This window comes from Carassius gibelio, chromosome A15 (assembly GCF_023724105.1).
Source record: "Carassius gibelio isolate Cgi1373 ecotype wild population from Czech Republic chromosome A15, carGib1.2-hapl.c, whole genome shotgun sequence".
In the NCBI taxonomy this organism is placed as follows: Eukaryota; Metazoa; Chordata; class Actinopteri; order Cypriniformes; family Cyprinidae; genus Carassius; species Carassius gibelio.
This window is the reverse complement of record NC_068385.1, coordinates 13134296-13154754: the sequence shown is the minus strand read 5'-3', so window position 1 is coordinate 13154754 and position 20459 is coordinate 13134296. Positions and strand designations below refer to the sequence as shown.

Here is a 20459-nt window from a genome sequence, read left to right as displayed (position 1 = left end):
GCTCACATGAAGTGCTCAGGACTTCATAAGTGGGAAACCCAAAGTTTCTGTTAACACGTAAAGGCAGCAGAGAAGCACTCTCGCTCAGCACAGTGGAGTGCATCGATTTGTTTTGAGTCTTTTGGGAAGCGGTAAAACACGGCCCTCTCACAATACACAGAAATCTGCTGAAATCATCCGTGAAGCAGTTTTCTGTGTAGCATCTCTGCACATCATCTGTGTAGAAGTTTAATATATTGTGTATATTTAATTTTCTTATTTTTGGCACAGCCTATAAAGAGTATGCCAGACCTACAATTCACTGCTTTTTGTATGTTATATAACTTTTATGTGAAAAATAAAATCTTGAATATATTATTTTACAGATCTATCACATTTGCTGCTCAGAAATGTTCACACAATCTCGCTGCATGTGTTAGAAATTCTGCGGTCCGCTCACACTTCATGTGCACCACACCCGAACCGAACTGAACCGTGTTCTGGCCCACCTCTTCCAACCGAGCCGGGCCCAGCTAAACGAACCGCGGCACGGAGTGATCACACTAGATACACCCTTATTCTCCTGCATCCCGCACACACAAGTCTCTACTCGCTCATCAAGTGTCCCACACCGCACTCGATAGTGCAGGTCTCCACTCGGAAGGCATCTGTTATAATCGTATGATGGAGGCTCTGAACTCTGAGCATAACTTTATTTTCTATAACAAACTATAAAATATTTTTAAATAAAGTAAAAAAAAAAAAACAATAAAGTAAAACCACAGACTGCAACACTGTAGAGTTCCTTCTGAACATGTTAAAAGCTATAGACATCAGGAGAAATTAATAACTTGATTGATATAATACACTATAGGCTATAGCAGATACATAAAGACAGCACACACACAGAGAGAAAAAGAAATCTTGATATACCTGTCAAGTATCCCGTTTTGGCCGGGAAAGTCACATATTTTACCCTTCTTTCCCGTAGTCCTCCCGTATTAGTATTTTCCCGTAAATCTCTCGTATTTTAATTTTAATTTTTTTTATTTTAACCTGCGTTATTAATAAAATATTAATAAAAAAAAAAACATTCCCAATCTGAGCTCTGTTACTAGTCTAGCGATAACTGCCACCTGTAGTAGCCTGTCGCGAGGAGTGTGTGAGGTCAGATGACATGAGTTATAACGCGGGAAAAACAACAAAAGAAAAAACCGAGACGGATGATGGATGCTACGATAGAGAGTGAAGGCACACCTGCCAATAACTTATTTATTTTACTTTTTTAAAGAATGCAAAGTCTGCAACAAATTTGTACAACAACTCACTAAAAGAGTAAAAGAAAAGTTATGTGAAATAAAAAGAAAAACTGTAAAAGAAAACCAATATGAAATGAAAAGAATGTGTGGAATGAAAATAAAATGTAAAGACAAGCAATGTTAAATTAACAAACAATATGCAAATAAGCCTTTAAATAAATGCTCTTCATATATACCCTTTTGTGTTTTCATTTGGGCTATAACACCTGTCTTAAAATGTAAGGGATACTGGAGCTTTGTTGGGATGATTTGAAAATTTCTCTTATTTTCAAAACCAAAATTTGACATGTATGATATATATATATATATATATATATATATATATATATATATATATATATATATATATATATATATATATATGTGTGTGTGTGTGTGTGTGTGTGTGTGTGTGTGTGTGTGTATATATATATATATATATATATATATGTGTGTGTGTGTGTATAAGGGCTCAGAAAGTCGAGTTCGGCCAATACTTAAGGTTTACATCAAATAAGATACCTCCACAACACCCTGCTGTTATTATATTTTGCAGGTCTTTTCATCACCTAGTGAGCTCATCACCTGTTTTTGAGCTCATAGTTGTCCAAAACCCCCATCTGCTGGTCAGAATTTGTAAAGGCATTATATTTTTTACAACTAAAAATTGCATCGGAGTAATCAGTATTAAGTGGTGTCTTCTTTCTCTGGGAGAGGTTAGAGTTGTACCCTCAGTGCTGTAGTGCAGTATAGCTACGGTTGCGCGCGCGTTTTCTGTAAAGCGCGATTATTGACGGTTGAAAAGCGCCGGTTGGTAATTGAGGTCAACTGAACTGAACAGAACTGAGGTGACCGAGCGAATAAGTTTATCGAAGGCTACTGATTTTCAGGTATTTATTTTAGTTCATGAAGCAAATGGTATTCATTATTAACGTACACATTTTTTTTTGACAGTGAAACTTATGATTTATGTAAATTTCAAGTCAAACGCGTCAGCTCTTGTGTAAAAATTTTGTGTCGATACGCTTCATCCTAAAGTGAGATCCATGGACAAAAGATTCAGTTATTGAAATACGTTTAAAACATACCCAGGTGTTTTTCCTAACTTTATTGTTGTTTAAGACGGCTTTGTTGACTTTAAAGTAGTAATATTATCTTTTAAATAAATACTTCACTTTCTTCCTGGGTCTCAGGGAAGTAATGACACAACGCAGTCTAGAGAGCACTAAAGAGACGGTCAGAGGAACAGAGATGAAACGGTCTCAAGCTAAAACACGTGAGGTGAGGAGTTTAGATCTTCATGAACTCAACTGATCTGATCTAGTCAAAGAAATCTAACAGCCCGCTGATAAATTCTGTTTTCTTGTAAGTAACTTAATTTCTAACTGACTATATATATTTTTTTTTACTAATGCTCACTAATACACATAGGTGGTTGAAAATGCACCATTTTCTGAGACATCGCCAGCTAAAATGATGAAGGCACAGCATTTCAGATCAGCAGCTGGGGACATGTCTTATGGGTTTGAAATAGCATTAGAAGGCAAGTGCTGGTTTTCTCTTTCATCCTGTGGGTTCCTATGCAGTTTGGAATATGGAAAAAAGAAAGCAGAGTATGGAAAATCTTGGCATTTTCAGATTTGTACCTTCTATTTAGTAGGTGCAAAATGTAAGAATTTAATGAAAATAAATGTATCATACAAGAAGTGTGTTTTCATGGCAGCTGTTTAGTGATTCTTTAGTGATTGTCGAACACGGCTGAATTAATTCAAAGTGCACTTTTTACATTGTGCAAAAATGCAGGTTATAAGTGTATGGGGTTTACTGTATTGCAGAGCCTTTATAAAGATATTTGCAAAAAAAATAAAAATATACAGACTTTTGTGTGCACACGAGAAACCAAATTTAGTAGGACAATGCACACTGAGCCTTTGTGCCATCAGCCCATTTTGCGGTGTGGTTATTTGGGCACCACAGAGTATGCGTTAAAGTAGACTTAAGGCCTTGAAATATGACATACTGCCTTAAAGAAAGCCACATTTTGAACACTGTTTTACAGTACCAGTCTTTTTTTATAGACCCTTGAACTTGGCAAATAGGACAATGCACACAAACCATATTATGCCACGTTATTTAACAATTGTGAGGTTGTGTTGCATAATATTTCACGACAGCTATTTTAGCATTACTTACTTACTTTTTCTGTATGTCTTTTCATTTTAGAGGCTAATCGAGAGGTCAGTGTCCTCTTTTCCAAGTACTCAGAGGTCTTGAGGTAACTGGATGGATTTGCATGCTACACTGTGTCTCGTCAGTAATAGGTCAATAAGGTTTACACTCAAAAATTCATTTCACACGTTATCTTCTAAGGGAAAGAGCTGCTGTGGATGCTTCACAACTCGGAGAACTGGAGGATATACTCACTGAAGCCAGGAGCTTGGAATCTCATCTTAAAGAGAAGAAGGAACACCTGAGACGATCTTTGGCTCTGATCTCTGACAAACTACAAGGATAGGTTCAGTTCTTTTCAGTGGTGTTAACTGGTTCACCTAATGCATCTCACTTGCTCTACAAGCATTAGTTCATAAGATATTGTTAAAATGTTGATTATACATGTTCATATTGCTCTTTACAAGTTATATAATTATACTTTACAATAAGAGAAAAATAGGTGTTATGCTGAAATAAAGCTGATATGTGAAATAACACATCTGTAGTGAACAACTGTATAAATATACAAGCATTTGTTATTTGAATAAATTCTTATTCTTTTAGCAGACATTAAACTTATTTAAATTATATAATACAAGTTATTAATTCAAGGGAGAAACCAACACAAGTACAATAGGAAGAGTAGGTTATTCAATGACACTTTTTAAAAGAGTTTCTCAGTGTCTATTTTGGAAAGTCCCATGGAATCCATATGGAATGCTGATAGGTACCTCAGCCCTGGTCAATTCTTCAAATCTTTTTGCATCCAGCACCAGAATGAAGGTGCTCTTGTCCTGGAGGGACAGTTGCTCATTAGTCATTAATACTCATTAGGTGATGACCATGGACCGGATGACTCCATCTTCCTCTTCTAGAGCACCAGGTGAGGAGACAAAGATCAGTTCTGAGGGACACATGCCCGCATGTTTCCACACTTGTCACAAGTTTGAAATATTATTTTAAATGACTAAACATTAAAAGTCAGTGACACAATTTCAGCATGCATTAACTTAATACTTATAAATAACCTTTATTTGTTTGCCTTGTAGGGTCATTTTAATGAGGGAGTCTCCAATTAGGTGTCTGAAGCCACATTCGTATGAGTAACAATGGAGGGAATCGCACATAGTTGATGTGTGGGAATTCCAGACCTCCATATTCATGGCGATCATCACCTTGGAGATCTTCATGATTGCAAAATACCTGTACATATACAAATGGACAATCATTTATAATATATGATATTAAAGCATGTAGATAAATTAGACAAAAATGTATCCACATAAACCAACCTTATTCTTGTCTGTCTTAATGGCTGTCGCGGTGCTGTTCAGGCGCGTGTTGAGATAAGTCAATAAAATGCATTATGCATGGGCCTGATGAGGAATATTTGGGTCAAATTCCATCTCAAAACCATAAAGCAAATGAACCATGTAGTACTTCATGTAGTAATACATGTATTTCCTCCAGTTTATATAATGTGAACAATATGCTAATTTGAAATGAATGCAAAAATCTATGCAAGAAATCTTAATGGTCCTAAAAGAGACTTTCGGTTTTTGCAGAATATGTTTCCCTTTTGTGCTTGATCAAATCCTTTATTCAAAGTTACTGTAACTGTAAAAAAAAAAAAAAAAAAAAAGGTAACACTTTAGAATAATGGTCCATTAGTTAATGTTAGTTAATTCATTAACTAACATGAACAAACAATGAACAATACATTTATTACTGTATTTATTCATCTTTGTTAATGTTAGTTAATGGAAATACAGTTATTCATTGTTAGTTCATGCTAATTCACAGTGCATTAACTAATGTTAACAAGCACAACTTTTGATTTGAATATGCATAAGTAAATGTTGAAATTAACATCAACTAAGATTAATAAATGCTGTAGAAGGATTGTTCTTGCTTAGATCATGTTAACTAAAGTAGTTAACTAATATTAACTAATGGACCATTATTCTAAAGTGTTACCAAAAAAAAAAAAAAGAAAGAAAATATTCTTTCTGGGAATTTCCCTTAAAAACACATTAATTGTGAAAACCCAGGCTGGTCTTGGTCTCATAGAAAACAGTGGTTCAACGAGTCGCAGGCTATAGAGGTTTGATTGTTTGAGGTTGAGCGGCTTGTCGCAGCTTTAGTGTTTTATTAATTTATTGTATGATCCATCTGATCCAGCACCAAGTTTGTTCCAAATATCAGTAATCAGTGCATCTGCTTTGTAACGCTCTAAAAAATGTTGACTTCAGCTTGTCTTTGGGTCAAATATGGACTAACCCAATGTTTGACTTAAAAATGGAATTGAAAAATGGAACCCAAAAGTTGGGTTAGTCCATTTTTGACCCAAAGTTGAGTTGAAAAAACCCAGCATTTTTTTGAGTGAAGCTATATGGTTATTATGTTATATCAGCTACTGATTTTGTGATATTGTCCAAACAGAACATTGTAACATGGAGGTTACTGAGAGCATATCCATCCCAACCTGAGCTGCTAACATTCACTTCCAACCTTCAATCAGTCCAGCAATACCGTTGAGTGCAGAGCATGTCTCCAAAAGGGCATTTGACCTCTTTACCAGCAACTCTGTAACTATTGCAGAAAAACAGTAGATTCTTAAATAAATGGAAGAGTATGAAACTATAAAAAATGTATTGACCTCCTGAACAAAAGCAGCATGTATTTAATTCTCCATGTGGGAATTTCCAGTGAAATTATTCAAAATAATAATCATTTCCCCATGAGGCATTTGGTGCTATAACTTCATACACAAGCTCTTTAAGTTCTTTAAGTTCATAAAAGCGCAGCAGCTGGCATAAAATATATCTCCCCTGAGGACATATCCATGGCTTTTAAAGACAGTAAAGCATGTGACTGTTGACTCTTTTACATGCACCATGTAAGTAGCACATTCAGATCAGGCATAGAACTAGAAAGCTCAACTTAGTTTTCTCTTAAATCACCTCAACACAAAATAGATTCATCATTTTGATTTAAAAAAAAAAAAAAAGTTACCCACAGATTTTTTAAACCGCAAATACTGATCATGGATAATTTTATTTAGCTAATATCTGAAATGTCAGACTATAATCAAACAGCATTGACAGGATTACTTACAGATACTGTTTTTCAATCGTGAGAATCGTCATGGTCTTGTGAGCTCATCAGTGATTACCAAATCTGCACTCTGTGACTGTTTGCACTGGACTTGATCTCATTTATTTTTTTTATAAATGCATCTTTATAGGTTATACCTATTTGTGGTTGTAGTATCATGTGCTTTACCTGCAAAGTTAAATTTTCTTGCATAATATTGTTTGCGCAATCTTGGACTCCATCTAGTGTTAATAAAAAGTATATCAAAACAAAACTGTTATTTAATCTGAGTACTGTGATTATCAGATAGTTTTAGAGAACACATTTTTTTTATAGAACATAGTGAAGTTTTTCTTAAAAGTTGAAATGACTGTGGCTACTTATGACCACTGAAACCCTTGAAATGAGATTAAGCTCAATACTTGAATTGTACGATGCTCATCTTTGAACTTAGCCCACTGTAACAGTACAGTGGAAAATCCTGCTCACTCCAAAGAAACCATATAATTCAAAAAACTGACTTTATTCTTGTGTGCACAGTTTTACCTAGTTTCGATCTGTATATAAATCTAGTCGTACATATTACACAAATCTCCATGGCACTTTAAACAGACAGACTCTATGTTGTTTTCACACGTGTGCAAGAACATAATAACAGGACTTGCAAACCTTTGCCAAAAATGTATTCCCATCAAAGTCAATTAGGAAAAATCTCTGTAGAAACCCTTAGATCCAAAACACACATTTGTCATTTACTGTAGATACTATTTACATCATTACCCACACAATCTCAGTTTTATTAAATTACATCTAAGCAACTTAAAATTAGTTTTTTTTTTGTGTGTGTGCCAAGCACATTCAATTACAAATTTCCTTTCAAGAACGATTACTAACTTGAGCAGAAATACAGCCATGAAAAGTGTGACGCAGAAATACTGTCAATGTGACAGTTCTCCAGATGATGTGGTCATTGATGGAGGACTAGAAAGGTGAATATTACAATACCTGTGTAAATTAACTCTGCATATGCTGTTATGACACAACCAACTTGAGATATTATTTTGTAACACATCAGATACTGGCTGACAAAAATATATTATGCAATAAATATGACCAAAACATTTATTTCCTGATCATTTTCATGCAAAAATGTAATATTGCTGGTGTAATGATTTTAAAATACAGTGCCCAGCATATTGTAGCCACAATAATTTGTTGTGTTTGCTGCATCAAGAACACTGATTTGACAGACAAGAGAGTGGACCACATGCAGAGATTTCTATCTTAAGCAAAAGCGGAGCATGTTCTGAAAAAAATGACAACATTAACAATTAAAAACACCTGCAAATCAACACAATGTTGCCAAAAATTATATATTTATAGAATTTACACAATGTCACAATTGTATAGAATAAACTGGAACTCCGATGCCGAAAGCAGATCCCACAACACCCTCATCTCATTCCAGTCATTTACTCCACAAGAGGGCCACAGCTTTGCAAATCCCCACGTCATGGTAGTTGAAGTAGCACAGGCCAGCGAAGGTGACGGTCGACAGAAGGAAGAGGCCAGCATTAGCCATCTTGATTTTAAAGTCTCCGTGAACGTAATCTGTTAGAACTTGCCCAAGACCCCTGGAAAACACAATAAAATGCAATGCCATTTTCAAGTAATGACTGTTATGGATACTAATGTTACAGGAAATAGTTCAACCAAAAGTGAAAGTTAAAATGTCTTAATGGATTTGTTAAATACAAACAAGCAGTCTATATGTGGATCATTGGGGTATTTTTATTAAGCTGTTTGAACTCTAATTCTGAATGCACCCATCCACTTCAGAGGATCCATTGGTGAGCAATCGATGCAATACCAAATTTCTTCAAATCTGATTTGGATGGGAAAAAAAACTAACTCATCTAAATTTACATTTCAGCCTTTAAAAAGTCAAAGGTATTAATATATTAAACAATTATTATCAATAAATTATTATAAATTAAATAAACTAGGGGTATGCGATATTGATTTAAAAAAAAATATCTCCAAAATATTCTTGGATTTTATCGATAACAATAATTAGATGATATTTTGCTGAGTGTGGTATTGTACTGATATCTGAAGGACTACCGTGGACAGCTGACTCCTGTATTTTTTTTATATGCTTCTGTTAGGTCAATTCACAGCAGTAATAGAAATTAATAATTGCCATCAAGTTTTATGGGCATTTTTACCTTTAAGCAATTTTTTCTAAAAGTGTGCACCATCTTTTAAGTCAGATCTTGCATTTGGGTTGTTACCAAACAAATTAAATCAGCATCAACAGAATTTATCTTGACAGTGCAGAGGAAACACAGAAGCTGCATTAGAAGTGTCAAGATACCTTAAATTTGAAATTAAAACCACCAGTAAGCGGCAGTAAGTCACTGTTGATAAGCGAGTCATTACGATTAAACCGAATTGTTTAAACGGTTGATTCATTCAGGAACAAAACTGCATCCTGTTGCTCAGAGACGCAAAACAGTGCTGTGGCTGTGATTGAAATTATTTATCTGTTGGAGAAAGAGAGCAAAAACAGGAAATATGGGGTCTAAAATTTAATTTTAATATTTACTACTTTATTTTTATTTTACTGTTGTATAAATCAATATCACATTTGTAATCATTCTGGCTTTTGGAGAAAGAAACATCACTCTTCTTGTGATATTAACTATATGTATAAATTATATAAATATAAATTTTCTGCCCCCTATCTTTAAATTATGTAATAATTCTAAATGCATTTTAATCGACTGATTGATGCATCCAATGAAAGAACTCGCTCTAAATCTGTGAACGTGCACTAGTCTAGCCTAGTAAACTTCATCACCTAATGTATGCATGCACTCTGTAGGAGTGTTTTGTGTTTGCTTTTCACAATATACTGATATAGTATATTGTGTCAAATCGCACATCATTAAAACTACAATTATATTATCGCAGACGTTACATATTGCAAACCCCTATGTTTAGATTTTTATAATGTATTGTCTTCTTATCGATCCACTAGATCAGATTTAATGTAAAACATGTAAAAACATGTGACCCCGCAGATACCCTGTTTAAAGTACACTCTTTTGCCAGTCTGAAAAATGCATTCAGACACATGCACATGGTCACTGTTTAGTGGAATTTGTTTTCAAGTGCGCAATTTAAGAGATTCGATGTTCTTCTGCTGGCGTCTGGTTATCAAACAGCGGGCACCCACTTCTGGATTGGGGGTGAAATCCCTGTATTCGTTGTAAGGTCTCATGCACTGTACCGAGATGCCCGTACTGTGACTGTTTGGTACGAATACATGTATCGTTACGTCATGATGAGGAAAAAAAAACATACGGTATACGGTATACACACAGACACATTTTCTGCCCCCATATATTCAATTTTGTGTTCATTCAAAATGCATTTTAATAAACGGAATCATGGATCGAAAGAACACACTCTAAATGCACACGCACACTAGTCTAACCTACTAGACTTCATCAAGTCACATACGTGTGCACTCTGTAGGTGTGTTTTGTTTGATTTTTTGTAATATACTCTATAATGTCAAATCGCACATCGTTAAAAACAATTCGGATATTGCAGACAACATATATAGCATACCCCTAGCAGTAACATTTACTCACAAGAGAAAAAAAAAAATGAACAGCAAAGGAAAATTTCAATTTCAAGCATCAATTATATAACACTGCCTTACCAGTGACCATGTAGAGTAAGTGCTGCTGCTAAAGAGTAGTCAACAGCAGGGCCAGGGTAATAGTATGCAACAGGTGCCAAGCCCAGAAGAGCTATGCTCAGGATGCGCTCTCCTGTCCAGTGCAGGGAAGCAGCTTTGGACCCAGAGCCCGCTATATATACATATATATGAATATTCATGAAAAATATAGTTGTCAGTTATAATCATCAAAATTAAAAGAAATAAACATTTAAAATATATCAGTCTCTGTGTAATGAATGAATATAATATTTCCTTGTGTGTTTTGGCCAACGTGAATTACCTAGATGCTCTTACCAAGCTTGATGCTCATTACCATGTTTGATATATTTGCTCTTTAATATTATTATTAAAGAAATAATAATAAAAAAATAATAAAAACAAGAGCAATATCGCGTAAACTGTTAATACCAGCTATTGTAATAGCAGCATCAGGTAGGATGACTCGTGTTCATTTATGCACTCAGATAATGTTTTAATTACACATGTACCTTTATGAAAATTAACACACACAAAAAAAGGACAACAAGTTAAACTAAAGGAACCACACATTAACATGGTTTTGCTATACTACCATTTCGTATTTATTGTGTAATAATACTAATGGCAATCATTTTGAATGAATGCAATGCAATGCATGCATACAGAGCGCGTGATCTCTGTGACGCCCAGATGCACAAATCAGACCCTCCCACCTCTGTAATAAACACTGAGATGCGACATGAAAATCGCAGACGTCAGGTGGTAAGAATCGAAACGCAAACGTAGTTAAGAAAACTAGTCCCGTCCGAATAGGGCTTTAATTTACAATGTTACTCAATGTAAATCACGAACCATGACTGGATGGAGTAGCATGTATCTTAGCTGATATCAAGTATGGACAATCTCGATCCTTCTTCTGTACAGCCAAAGGTCTGATGAGGGAGGAAGAGCGAAACAACAGAGCTGTGGAAGGTGACAAGAAAAATACAGAATTATTCAGAAATAACATTTCAAGTATAGGTCCTAATTTGACGTTCATCTGTAACAAATGAGGTCAGTGATAATGTTCATACTCTGCTTAGAAATGACAAATCGTTTAAAACCACCCCACATAATAACAATTAACAGACTTTTTACACACTAATAAAAATTTTGTCATCTTCTAGACTCAGTTTTTACTGTGTACGCTATTGCGTTAACCAACAATTTTACGTAAATATAAAGAGCTGGATAATTTAGAGAAAGAAAAGAGACAGAGCTGAGAAATGTTTGACAGGGTTAAGTTAGCATGCTAGCAATCTGCCCGAGTAAGTTACGCGTGCTGCGATTAACATTAAACGTCAATTCAGAATTATGACATATATATTTACATATGACCTTGAAGCTAAACAAGTGTGATGCAGAACGAGGAGCTGACAACAAAAGCAGGAAAAACACTCAAACTTACGACTGACACCTCTGCAGCAAACAGAACTTATCCTGATGAGAGCCGCCATGATTCTCACCATCAACCCAAGGGCACTGGAATCACCCGGATGTACTAATGCTGCCATGCAAAATATACTAATACAATCGATTTAATTATTTACATATACCAGAATACTTAAATAATTGTAATATAGCACATCTCATCTAGATGTTTTCAGCATCTTTACATTTATTCCAAAACAATAACTCAAGGCAGTACCAATTTAAACAGTGTTATTAGGTGTATAGATGTTATTTTAATTTATTCAACTTATTTTCGAAAAATCTGTAATTAAAGCTCAGTAATAACCCGGTCACAGACACGGAGATGTCCCTTTAATTTCACCAAGCTTATGGTGAAACTGAAGAAAAAGAAAAAACCCATAGTTTTGTTTATTCAGACTTATTTTATATAAACAGAGGATGATTCATAATTATTTTTTTTCTTAATTGTTGTTTTATAAATCGTTTAGCATATAATAAAAAGACAAAATATTTTTTAACAAATACCGAATTTTATTAATCTATGTAACATTTTAACATTTCTTACAATTTACTTAACTTGTAAATGTATAACAGAAGGTATGTAAATACAATTTCATTTAAGTTGAAGAAAATAGATATTATTAATGCTGTTAATAATACAATTGGCTGTGTAAATCATAGACTGTATAAAAAATAAGTGCTAATACAGTACCAGAATAATCAATAATGTAATACAATTTCAGTAATCTAAAATAATTAAATTTAATCAAATAAAAAAAAAAACTTGTCCTTTTTGTAGTTTAGGTGCATTGTTAAATAATATGTTGACAGTTAGCAATTCAGAGTAATGAATAATAATAGGCTACATTGTATTGAACATCAATATTCTTGCAAAAGTGCTTAGAAGATCACTGATAGTATATTCACATACAATTTAATAAAATATCAAACACCTCCAAAATGCCAACCACATCCCTTTTTTTTTTTTTTTTATAAAGTCTGGCAAAGGTGATGGTTAATCATGATTTGTTTCCTACATTGCATTGTTATTTATTTTATCTGAAGCTCTCAGAGCAGATTTCATAGCGGTTTCAATCCAGCCATGAGGTCTGGCCGTGTGTTCTCCTGCAAAGTAAATCCTCCCCTCATTCTGGACTATAGACATACTATAGTCTCTCATCTGGAATGGAGTGAAGATGGCAAAGGCGCCGTGGCTGTAAGGATCCATTCCCCACTTTTTCACAACACCCCCGGTGTAGAGCTGGCGGATGTGTTCTCCATGGATCTTCACCAGGTCACTCAACACCAGATCCTTCAAGTCCTCTTCATTGATAGTCTGTAGAAATGCAGCATCATCAGAGGAGGTGTAAGAAGCCAACACAGCCCCGCCTGATATACCAGAGGAATTATGACTGGGGTAGTGAATGAAACGTGATGGCAGATCTGTGATGCTTTTCCCTCCGTGAATGCCATCATCCTCCCAGAACTTTTTGCTGAAACTCAGCACTACTTTTGTGGAGCTGGAATAGTGCAGCGCTCGCAGTGCTTCCATCTTTTCAACCGACAGAGGAGGTTTAAAGTCAATGAGGAGCGTTGCTTTGGCTGTGGCCGTCACCAACACATAATCAGCAGTAATGCTTGTCAGGGTGCCGTGGTTACGCCTGTCTTCGTACAAAACTGTCACATTGTCCTGCATTTGACTGATGGCCTGGACTTTTGAGTTCTTAAGAATTGTGCTATTTAGCACAGTGTAGAACGCTTTAGGGAATAATTCAAAGCCACCTTTAAATTCATGATACCTGAAAAAGATTATTGATGTAGACATTTTTAATATGTTTGAAACCATTTAGATTTTCTAGCTGATATATACATGTACTACCAGTCTGGAGTCTGATGTTTGCTTTAAAGAAATTAATACTTTGTATTTTGATCAAATAAATGCAGACTTGGTGAGTGTACGAGAAAAAACAAAAATCCAAAACATTTGAATGGTAGTCTATATGAGGACATTAATTTTAGTTAACCGTAATAACTTACGTTTCATTGTCACTTATATCACACTGGATGTAGAGCATCTCAGTGAGGGCCGTGTAGAAGAAGCTGTTCTCATTCAGAATATCGCCAATCATCCGCAAAGCCCCTCTGCTCAAATTTCCCACATTCACTAAATACTCCTGTTAACAGATTGGATTTAGAGACATCCTGCCATTGGTACTCATATTTAAACTAACCCATATATTTAAAGCTATTGTAAATGCTAATTAAATCTGATGAGTTATTACAGATGTTTTACCTTAACTGAGTATGAATCATATTTATTTAACATCTTCTCACAGCCCATTCTCTGCAGATCATCTTTTAACTAATAAAGATCCAAGAAAGAAAGGAACGATAAAATATATTAGCAAATAAGCAATAAAAGCAAGATGAGTGGGAAATTATCCATTGTTTTACAATATTTAATTATTCTGAAAAGACTTAATTGATTTTACCAGAAAAATTATTAATAAACCTCATTCATTCTCCCTTTAAATAAACATTTGGCTGGCCAGATACATGTGCTTTTGAATACACAGAATGTTTTCCACTCACCTTGCCCAAAGCCTTGTCAAACAGTTCTCTGGCACTTTTGCCCTTCTCCCAGTCACACACAGGGTACTTCAGAACATCTGGATTCTGCTTTACAGTGTAGGTTTTATAGCGAAATCCGTTTATAAAATAATAAGTGTTGTCGTCGTCCTGTTTAAAGGGTCCAAACGTCAGGCCCAGCTTCGTTGCAAAAGTCGTGAGAATCCTTGAAAGTGATATCATGGACAACAAGTTGATTAAGTTGTGGCCTTTCCTCTTATCTGACTAATGTTATTCATTGTGAAAGACTCTATCAAGTAAATTGCTGCATGTTTATCTAGCTGTAATACAGTTCCACACATATTACTGTACTGTCTACCCTCAGAAAGTTACATGAACATGAAATAGAAGTTGACTCTCATGAATAGAGATTAAAAAGAATTTACTTGTGGAAATGTGGGATCCTCATGGCACCAAGTTCTGCATACCAGCCCTCTTCGTCCCTGTGTGTTAGAATTCTGCCACCTATGCGGTCACTTGCCTCAATAATCGTCACCTTAAGAGCAGAGAAAAAAGAACGGGCAAAAGCAGATGACAACAGAGCTTCATTATCTGAAATATTATCACAATGACTTATAATACAGACATTAAACAAAAAGTAGACGCGATTCTGCGGAAAGGACCTTAAATAAAATTTAATCATGCAGTGCTCCAGGAAACATATTTTAGGGATTTTCTCTGCTTCATCCATTGTATATAATCTTGATTACTGTCATTTTCTTTTCCTAAAAAATGGCTGATTTCTTAATAAATTGGGGAAAGCCAGGTCATGAGATTGGAAGCGTCCATTTGGAACTAGCAGAAAGTTATTGTGTTAGGCCACATCATGAATCTTATATGGAAGTGGTTTAAACAAGTGTGACCAAGTCTATGATGTGACTGTACTGTCTAGTGCCTAAAATGCTTAAACAGGCAATATAGATAACTAATAAATAACTGAAACTAACTTCTTTCAGTCTTTTCATATGTGAAGAAATGGGGAAAACATATTGCTTGTGCTCTAACCAATTATCTCTAATAGTCTCTTGTAATTAAAAGAGACATGATTTGCACCATCCATTGTTTCCTTTAGTTTAGCTGTGTCTAGAAAGCTCGTCCTATCTGTATATCCTGTTTTCATGAGTCTGTTATGGTGTTAGTGTTAAATGTTGCTTTGTGTTATAGATAGTGTTATGAGACCTTGTGTCCCGCATCCTCCAGGAACTTGGCAGCAGTGAGTCCAGCAGCACCTGCTCCGATGATTATCACACGCTGAGGGTTCTTCGCTGGAGGTAGACCTTGTTCTGTTAGCTTCAGAAGGTAATTATAATCAGAGTCTTGTAAGCATTTGAAAAGGGGATCTTCTTCCAAATTTCCTCCAGCATGATAGGCGAAAACCATCAGTGCCAGCACTGCAGATACGGTTGAAAACAGATGTGTAAAATGTAAAAAATAAATCAGTTATTTGAAGTTATGTTTGAAATGTGTTTTTTTTATTTATTAATAGCCTACACTCAAAACCTTTTAAAGGTGCTGTATGTAGGACTGACACAGAGTGGTTGAACTAGGTATTGCAGTCCAATTTCAAAATAGATAAACTGAAAATAAATTTAAACGTTACATAAATTTAGCTAATGCTACGGATAATTTTCCGCAGGGACATAATCCGGTTTAGTAAAAATTTGGTGAGGTTTTTCTACGACGGTATGTGTAGTTTTGACATAAAAATTATTTGCCATTAGGCTACTAAATATAAGGGATCTTTCTCAAAAGTTTTTTGTAATAAACAAAAAGGTGTCAACATTGAGCATAGCCTACTTTAATTCAAGGTATATATATATATATATATATATATATATATATATATATATATATATATATATATATATATATATATATATATATATATATATATATATATATATATATCCAGTGGACTAGTTCTGTTTTCCAGCAAAACGATCCTTTTTTTTTTCATTCACTCACATAAAAAGTGGTTTCTGTTTACTTTCTTTTTATGAATGAAAAAGACACTTGACCTACTTCACCTTTTTTTGGAGTCCCTAATTTAAACTTAACACGTATGCCTCCTCAACTGATTCAGACAAAGCATTTTTATTACTCAAAAGGACATGACCCTCTTATACTCACAGTATTTGCACAGGCTAAAGTTTTTCAACATTTTGACCTGAGCGAGCCAGAAGCCGGAGCGATTAACGCACTTTCTCTTGCGTTAAGTGGAAAGCGAAACCTATGAAAGAACAGAAGCAATGTGCAAAACTATGGAGAAATTTTGTAAGCAGAATAAAACTGTTTAAGCGCTATAACATTATAAATCACAGACTTATTCAAGCTATAAAAATGATAGGCTACTCGGGCACTGTACAATGCTCACCTTCAAAATGAAAAATGGTTAAAAGTGGTCCAGGGCATTATTTAACTGCTCTTATATCTAAGAGTGCAATTGCTACAGTTTAATTGACTGAAGAGACAAAAAGATGGATAAAGTGTCTGGACAGGCTATTCCATCTATAAATGTGTCTATTTGTACCTTTCTGGTTATAATCATCTGTGGGCTCATCTATTCTGCAATAAATATTTTCCCACACAGACTCAAGATTGAACCACACTGAACAAATTAGATTAGTGAGCTTTAGTATTCATTAACATACCACCAGAATCAATCATTTCTATCCAATGGTTTATGAGTTTGTAATTATGACAAGTTGGCAAGAAAATTTAGGTAGGCTAAATATTGGTATATTTCTATCAAATTTACTTTCTGCCACTATAAGATATTTTCAAGTCTTACTGTATAGGTAAATAAATCATACATCACTTACCAGATATCCTGTTACTCACTCACTCAGCCCTTTTTCTTTTCTTTTTTTATAGCTCACCATGTAGAAACCGAAAGAATATGATGGTGATGCTTTTACCCACAAAGTTTCCGATGCTGTCCTGTCACTCATGATGCAGGTTAAGTAAAAAACCAACATCATTATCTTCATAGGCCTATTTAATGGAAAGACAGGAGGATATGGACTTTTTTACTCCTGATCACAGCACATTTATTCCTTTTAACCTCAAAGTTCTGTATCTTGAGTAAGATCAAAAGGTTGGCCACAATCCTCATCTTCCCTCTTATCACAGGACTTTAGTACTGAGGCTGGAGCCTATATAAACATGTCAAGACAAGTCTGCATCAGCGACACCAGCATGCCGTTTAAAGGCTTGGGGTCAATAGAGTTTTATTATTTATTTATTTGAAAATAATTAAAGTTACTTTCAGCAATGTTTATTTGATAAAAAGTGATATTAGAGTTAATAAAATATAAACAACATAAATGATTTATATTTTGAATGCTGTTCTTTTTTTTTTTATTCATCAGTGAATCCTGGAGAAAAAATAAAAGAAGACCATCACAGGTTCCAAAAAACATTAAATAGCACAATTAATGGGTGATATAGATTCAGCTTTGCCACCACAGGAATTAGACAGGGCTGCGTTTCCCAAAAGCTTCAGAAGCCTAAGAATGTTACGGTCTGTTTGCCAAAAGCATCAGCTACGTCTACGAGTGTTCTGGAGTAATCGTAAAGCCCTAAGTGCATCGTAAGAAGACAGATTTATGCGGTCACCTGCAGGACAATCGACAGACTGCTTTAACTCGAAAGAAAGGGCATGTAGGCTCCTTTTTTCTTTTTGTTTTTGCTTCCCGACAATTATATGTCTCAAATTTATTTTTTATTTTTTTTTATTGATGTGCTAGTTAACATTTAAAACAGTGTTCTGCATAAAATGTGAATATAGGCTACTATAAGTGAATTAGCAAATTTGCTCTGCCAGAAGGTGGCGCTTGTTGAACAGCAGAATTGTAGACGCTACATAAAGTAAACAATACAAAAAGATAATGCTATCAGAACTTTCCTGGCCAAAATGTGAGTTTACAGATATGATTTAAACACCATAAATTACACAAAATATTCATTATTCATCATCAGTAGTTCAGAAGTTGCCATAAATGTGAGCTATTTGTTGATTGCTCACTGCGTTTTTATTTTGAAACATGCCATTATCGCGTTTGATTAAATCATAGCCGATTAAATTTTATCAGTCACATTTAAGCAATACGATTCCTGTTTTTCTTTCCCTGGATTTAAAACTGAGACTTTGAAGCAGCACTTCTAGTGGAACACAGTTGACTGAATCTAATACCTTCAGCTGACACACAAATTCCACACATTTGGTAAATACTGAACTTGCATTGTATGAAGTTACAGAAATTTGTCCGGTCCAGGGGTGCATTTCCCAAATGCATCGTTAGCCAACTATGGTCACAAGTTCCATCGTTACCAACATAGTTCAACGATTCGGTGTTTCCCAAAACCATATTGGTGCATTCAAGTCATGTCGTATACATTGTATTTATGAGTTAAACGCACATGAACGTCACCACAAAGTCATAATCACGAGTGGGAAACTCTGAATTGTTTTAAGCTCTGAGTTTCAGAGTTGGGGACCTGTCAATGAGAAACATGACACAATCTTGATTGATTGATGGATGCAACATCTGTTGTTGATGGTAATTTTTTAGTTGAAATTGATAGACAGGATTGCAATATAACAATTAATAATTTTTTTGAGATACAGATTAAAGTGGCTTTATAATTATTTAAAAAATAAATAAAAAAACGCAAAACACACCTGATGCAAATTCTTTGCTCTTGATTTTCTTTAACAAACCCTGTTGTATTTTCTTGTAATTTATCAAAAGAAGGTACACCGCTATTTTGTGCTGACTAAACTGACTTGAATGCACCTCGTAATTACGACTTGTCAACTGTGTTCAAAAGGACTTGAATGCAGCAAAAATAGTTAAACCTGGCCTGCACTCCCACAGGAGTACCACGGGACCCAACACAACAGGGTGCCGCACGGGCCAACTCTTGATGGGCGAGTACGAGTGCAGGCGAGAAGAAACTTGTGTGTGTGAGGGATGCAGGAGAATAAAATGACTCCCGCAAAATATAAATTAACTAAACATAAAATTTGTAAAACCTATAAATTTTTATGTGTTCCACAAAAGCAAAAACAACAGTTTGACCCAGGTTAGTCTCACATAGCCAGACCTTCAGCCTGAAGGTCTGAAATTCATGGCAGTGTTCATTGGCCAAGGCCCGCCCATGAAGCAGTTTGACCAACAAGTCCAACAACCAATAACATTTTTTATCATTCATTGTCATGTTTCAAGGCATGGAAATGTTGGCGCAATAACAGACCGGTGTGTAATACTTGGATGTATTTTAAAGATTCTATGCCGCAAATTTTTTATATTTCACATACTTTTGAAAATCCAATGTTTAGTTGATCCTGAGAAGCGCTCGTTGTCACAAACCTTTTTCGTTCGTGAGGGGTTTGGTGCCACGGTATCTTGGTTTTCAGATGGAACGACAAAGAACACAACACTCACATCTCGTCGAAATCCTTTAGAATTCAACCAATCTGATAACGACTTAGACATTCCTGAAGTGTTTCCACTTTTGTGTCCAATGCATCAGACGTTTAGCCAACGGTCCGTGGGCGTGACGTATGAGGCTGAGCCTAGGTCCAGGCTTAATACACCTAGGATGACTTGAGGGTGAGTAATTTATGGGCTAATTTTCATTTTTGGGTGAACTAACCCTTTAACAACAGCCCAAAATTGTTGAACTAATGTAGTTAGTTTCCACAACAATGCATCATACTATGGTGGTTAATAAGTGAGTTACGTCGTTGTACGGCAAATGCACGCCAGTTCCTTTCACAGTGTTGTGTTTCTTGTTAATCTTAAATGCACACAAAATAGTGCTCATCATACTAGGCTTCTTTACTAGCACATTATGCATTTCTTATTCAGTGTATCGGTGGAACATATCAACTAAACAATCTGTGTGGGGTATCCTAAACTGAACCATTCACTACATATTACTACAAGCAGAGGGTCGTTGAAAATGAGTGTGTGATTTTGTTTACAGAATGCTGTTGTCACTGCTGCAAACTCCATATATACAGATAATTATTCGAAAAATATAATTTACTTGCA

General features: G+C 35.2%; 2 protein-coding genes and 1 long non-coding RNA gene across 3 annotated transcripts; 1 reads left to right on the top strand and 2 right to left on the bottom strand.

Moving 5' to 3' along the window:
• Positions 1-7091: 7091 nt before the first annotated feature.
• LOC128029455 (succinate dehydrogenase [ubiquinone] cytochrome b small subunit B, mitochondrial-like) lies at positions 7092-11886 on the bottom strand. The gene is made up of 4 exons (XM_052617253.1): positions 11765-11886; positions 11170-11280; positions 10318-10468; positions 7092-8218 (listed from the first exon to the last, which is right to left on the bottom strand). Exons 1-4 carry the CDS (start codon positions 11868-11870, stop codon positions 8053-8055), a joined length of 534 nt encoding a protein of 177 aa, XP_052473213.1. The 5' UTR covers positions 11871-11886; the 3' UTR covers positions 7092-8052.
• On the top strand, positions 11246-17409 carry LOC128029456 (uncharacterized). The gene is made up of 3 exons (XR_008187394.1): positions 11246-11370; positions 15562-15696; positions 17272-17409. It is a non-coding gene; the product is annotated as an uncharacterized LOC128029456 (long non-coding RNA).
• Positions 12395-17338, bottom strand: LOC128029454 (L-amino-acid oxidase-like). The gene is made up of 8 exons (XM_052617252.1): positions 17220-17338; positions 16528-16627; positions 15577-15788; positions 14784-14893; positions 14362-14563; positions 14063-14131; positions 13807-13943; positions 12395-13568 (listed from the first exon to the last, which is right to left on the bottom strand). Exons 2-8 carry the CDS (start codon positions 16556-16558, stop codon positions 12803-12805), a joined length of 1527 nt encoding a protein of 508 aa, XP_052473212.1. The 5' UTR covers positions 16559-16627; positions 17220-17338; the 3' UTR covers positions 12395-12802.
• Positions 17410-20459: the final 3050 nt, after the last annotated feature.

Bases quoted from the DNA above. Each gene is read 5' to 3' on its own strand.
- LOC128029455 (XM_052617253.1), bottom strand. From the start codon at position 11,870: ATGGCAGCATTAGTACATCCGGGTGATTCCAGTGCCCTTGGGTTGATG. The intron at 11,281-11,764 runs GTAAGTTTGAGT...CACCTTCCACAG, and splicing joins TTGCTGCAGAGGTGTCAGTC to CTCTGTTGTTTCGCTCTTCC. The intron at 10,469-11,169 runs GTTCGTGATTTA...ATGTATATATAG, and splicing joins TGCTACTCCATCCAGTCATG to CGGGCTCTGGGTCCAAAGCT.
- LOC128029454 (XM_052617252.1), bottom strand. From the start codon at position 16,558: ATGTTGAAAAACTTTAGCCTGTGCAAATACT. The intron at 14,894-15,576 runs GTCTCATAACAC...TCTGCTCTTAAG, and splicing joins TGGAGGATGCGGGACACAAG to GTGACGATTATTGAGGCAAG. The intron at 13,569-13,806 runs GTAAGTTATTAC...AATCTTTTTCAG, and splicing joins GATATAAGTGACAATGAAAC to GTATCATGAATTTAAAGGTG.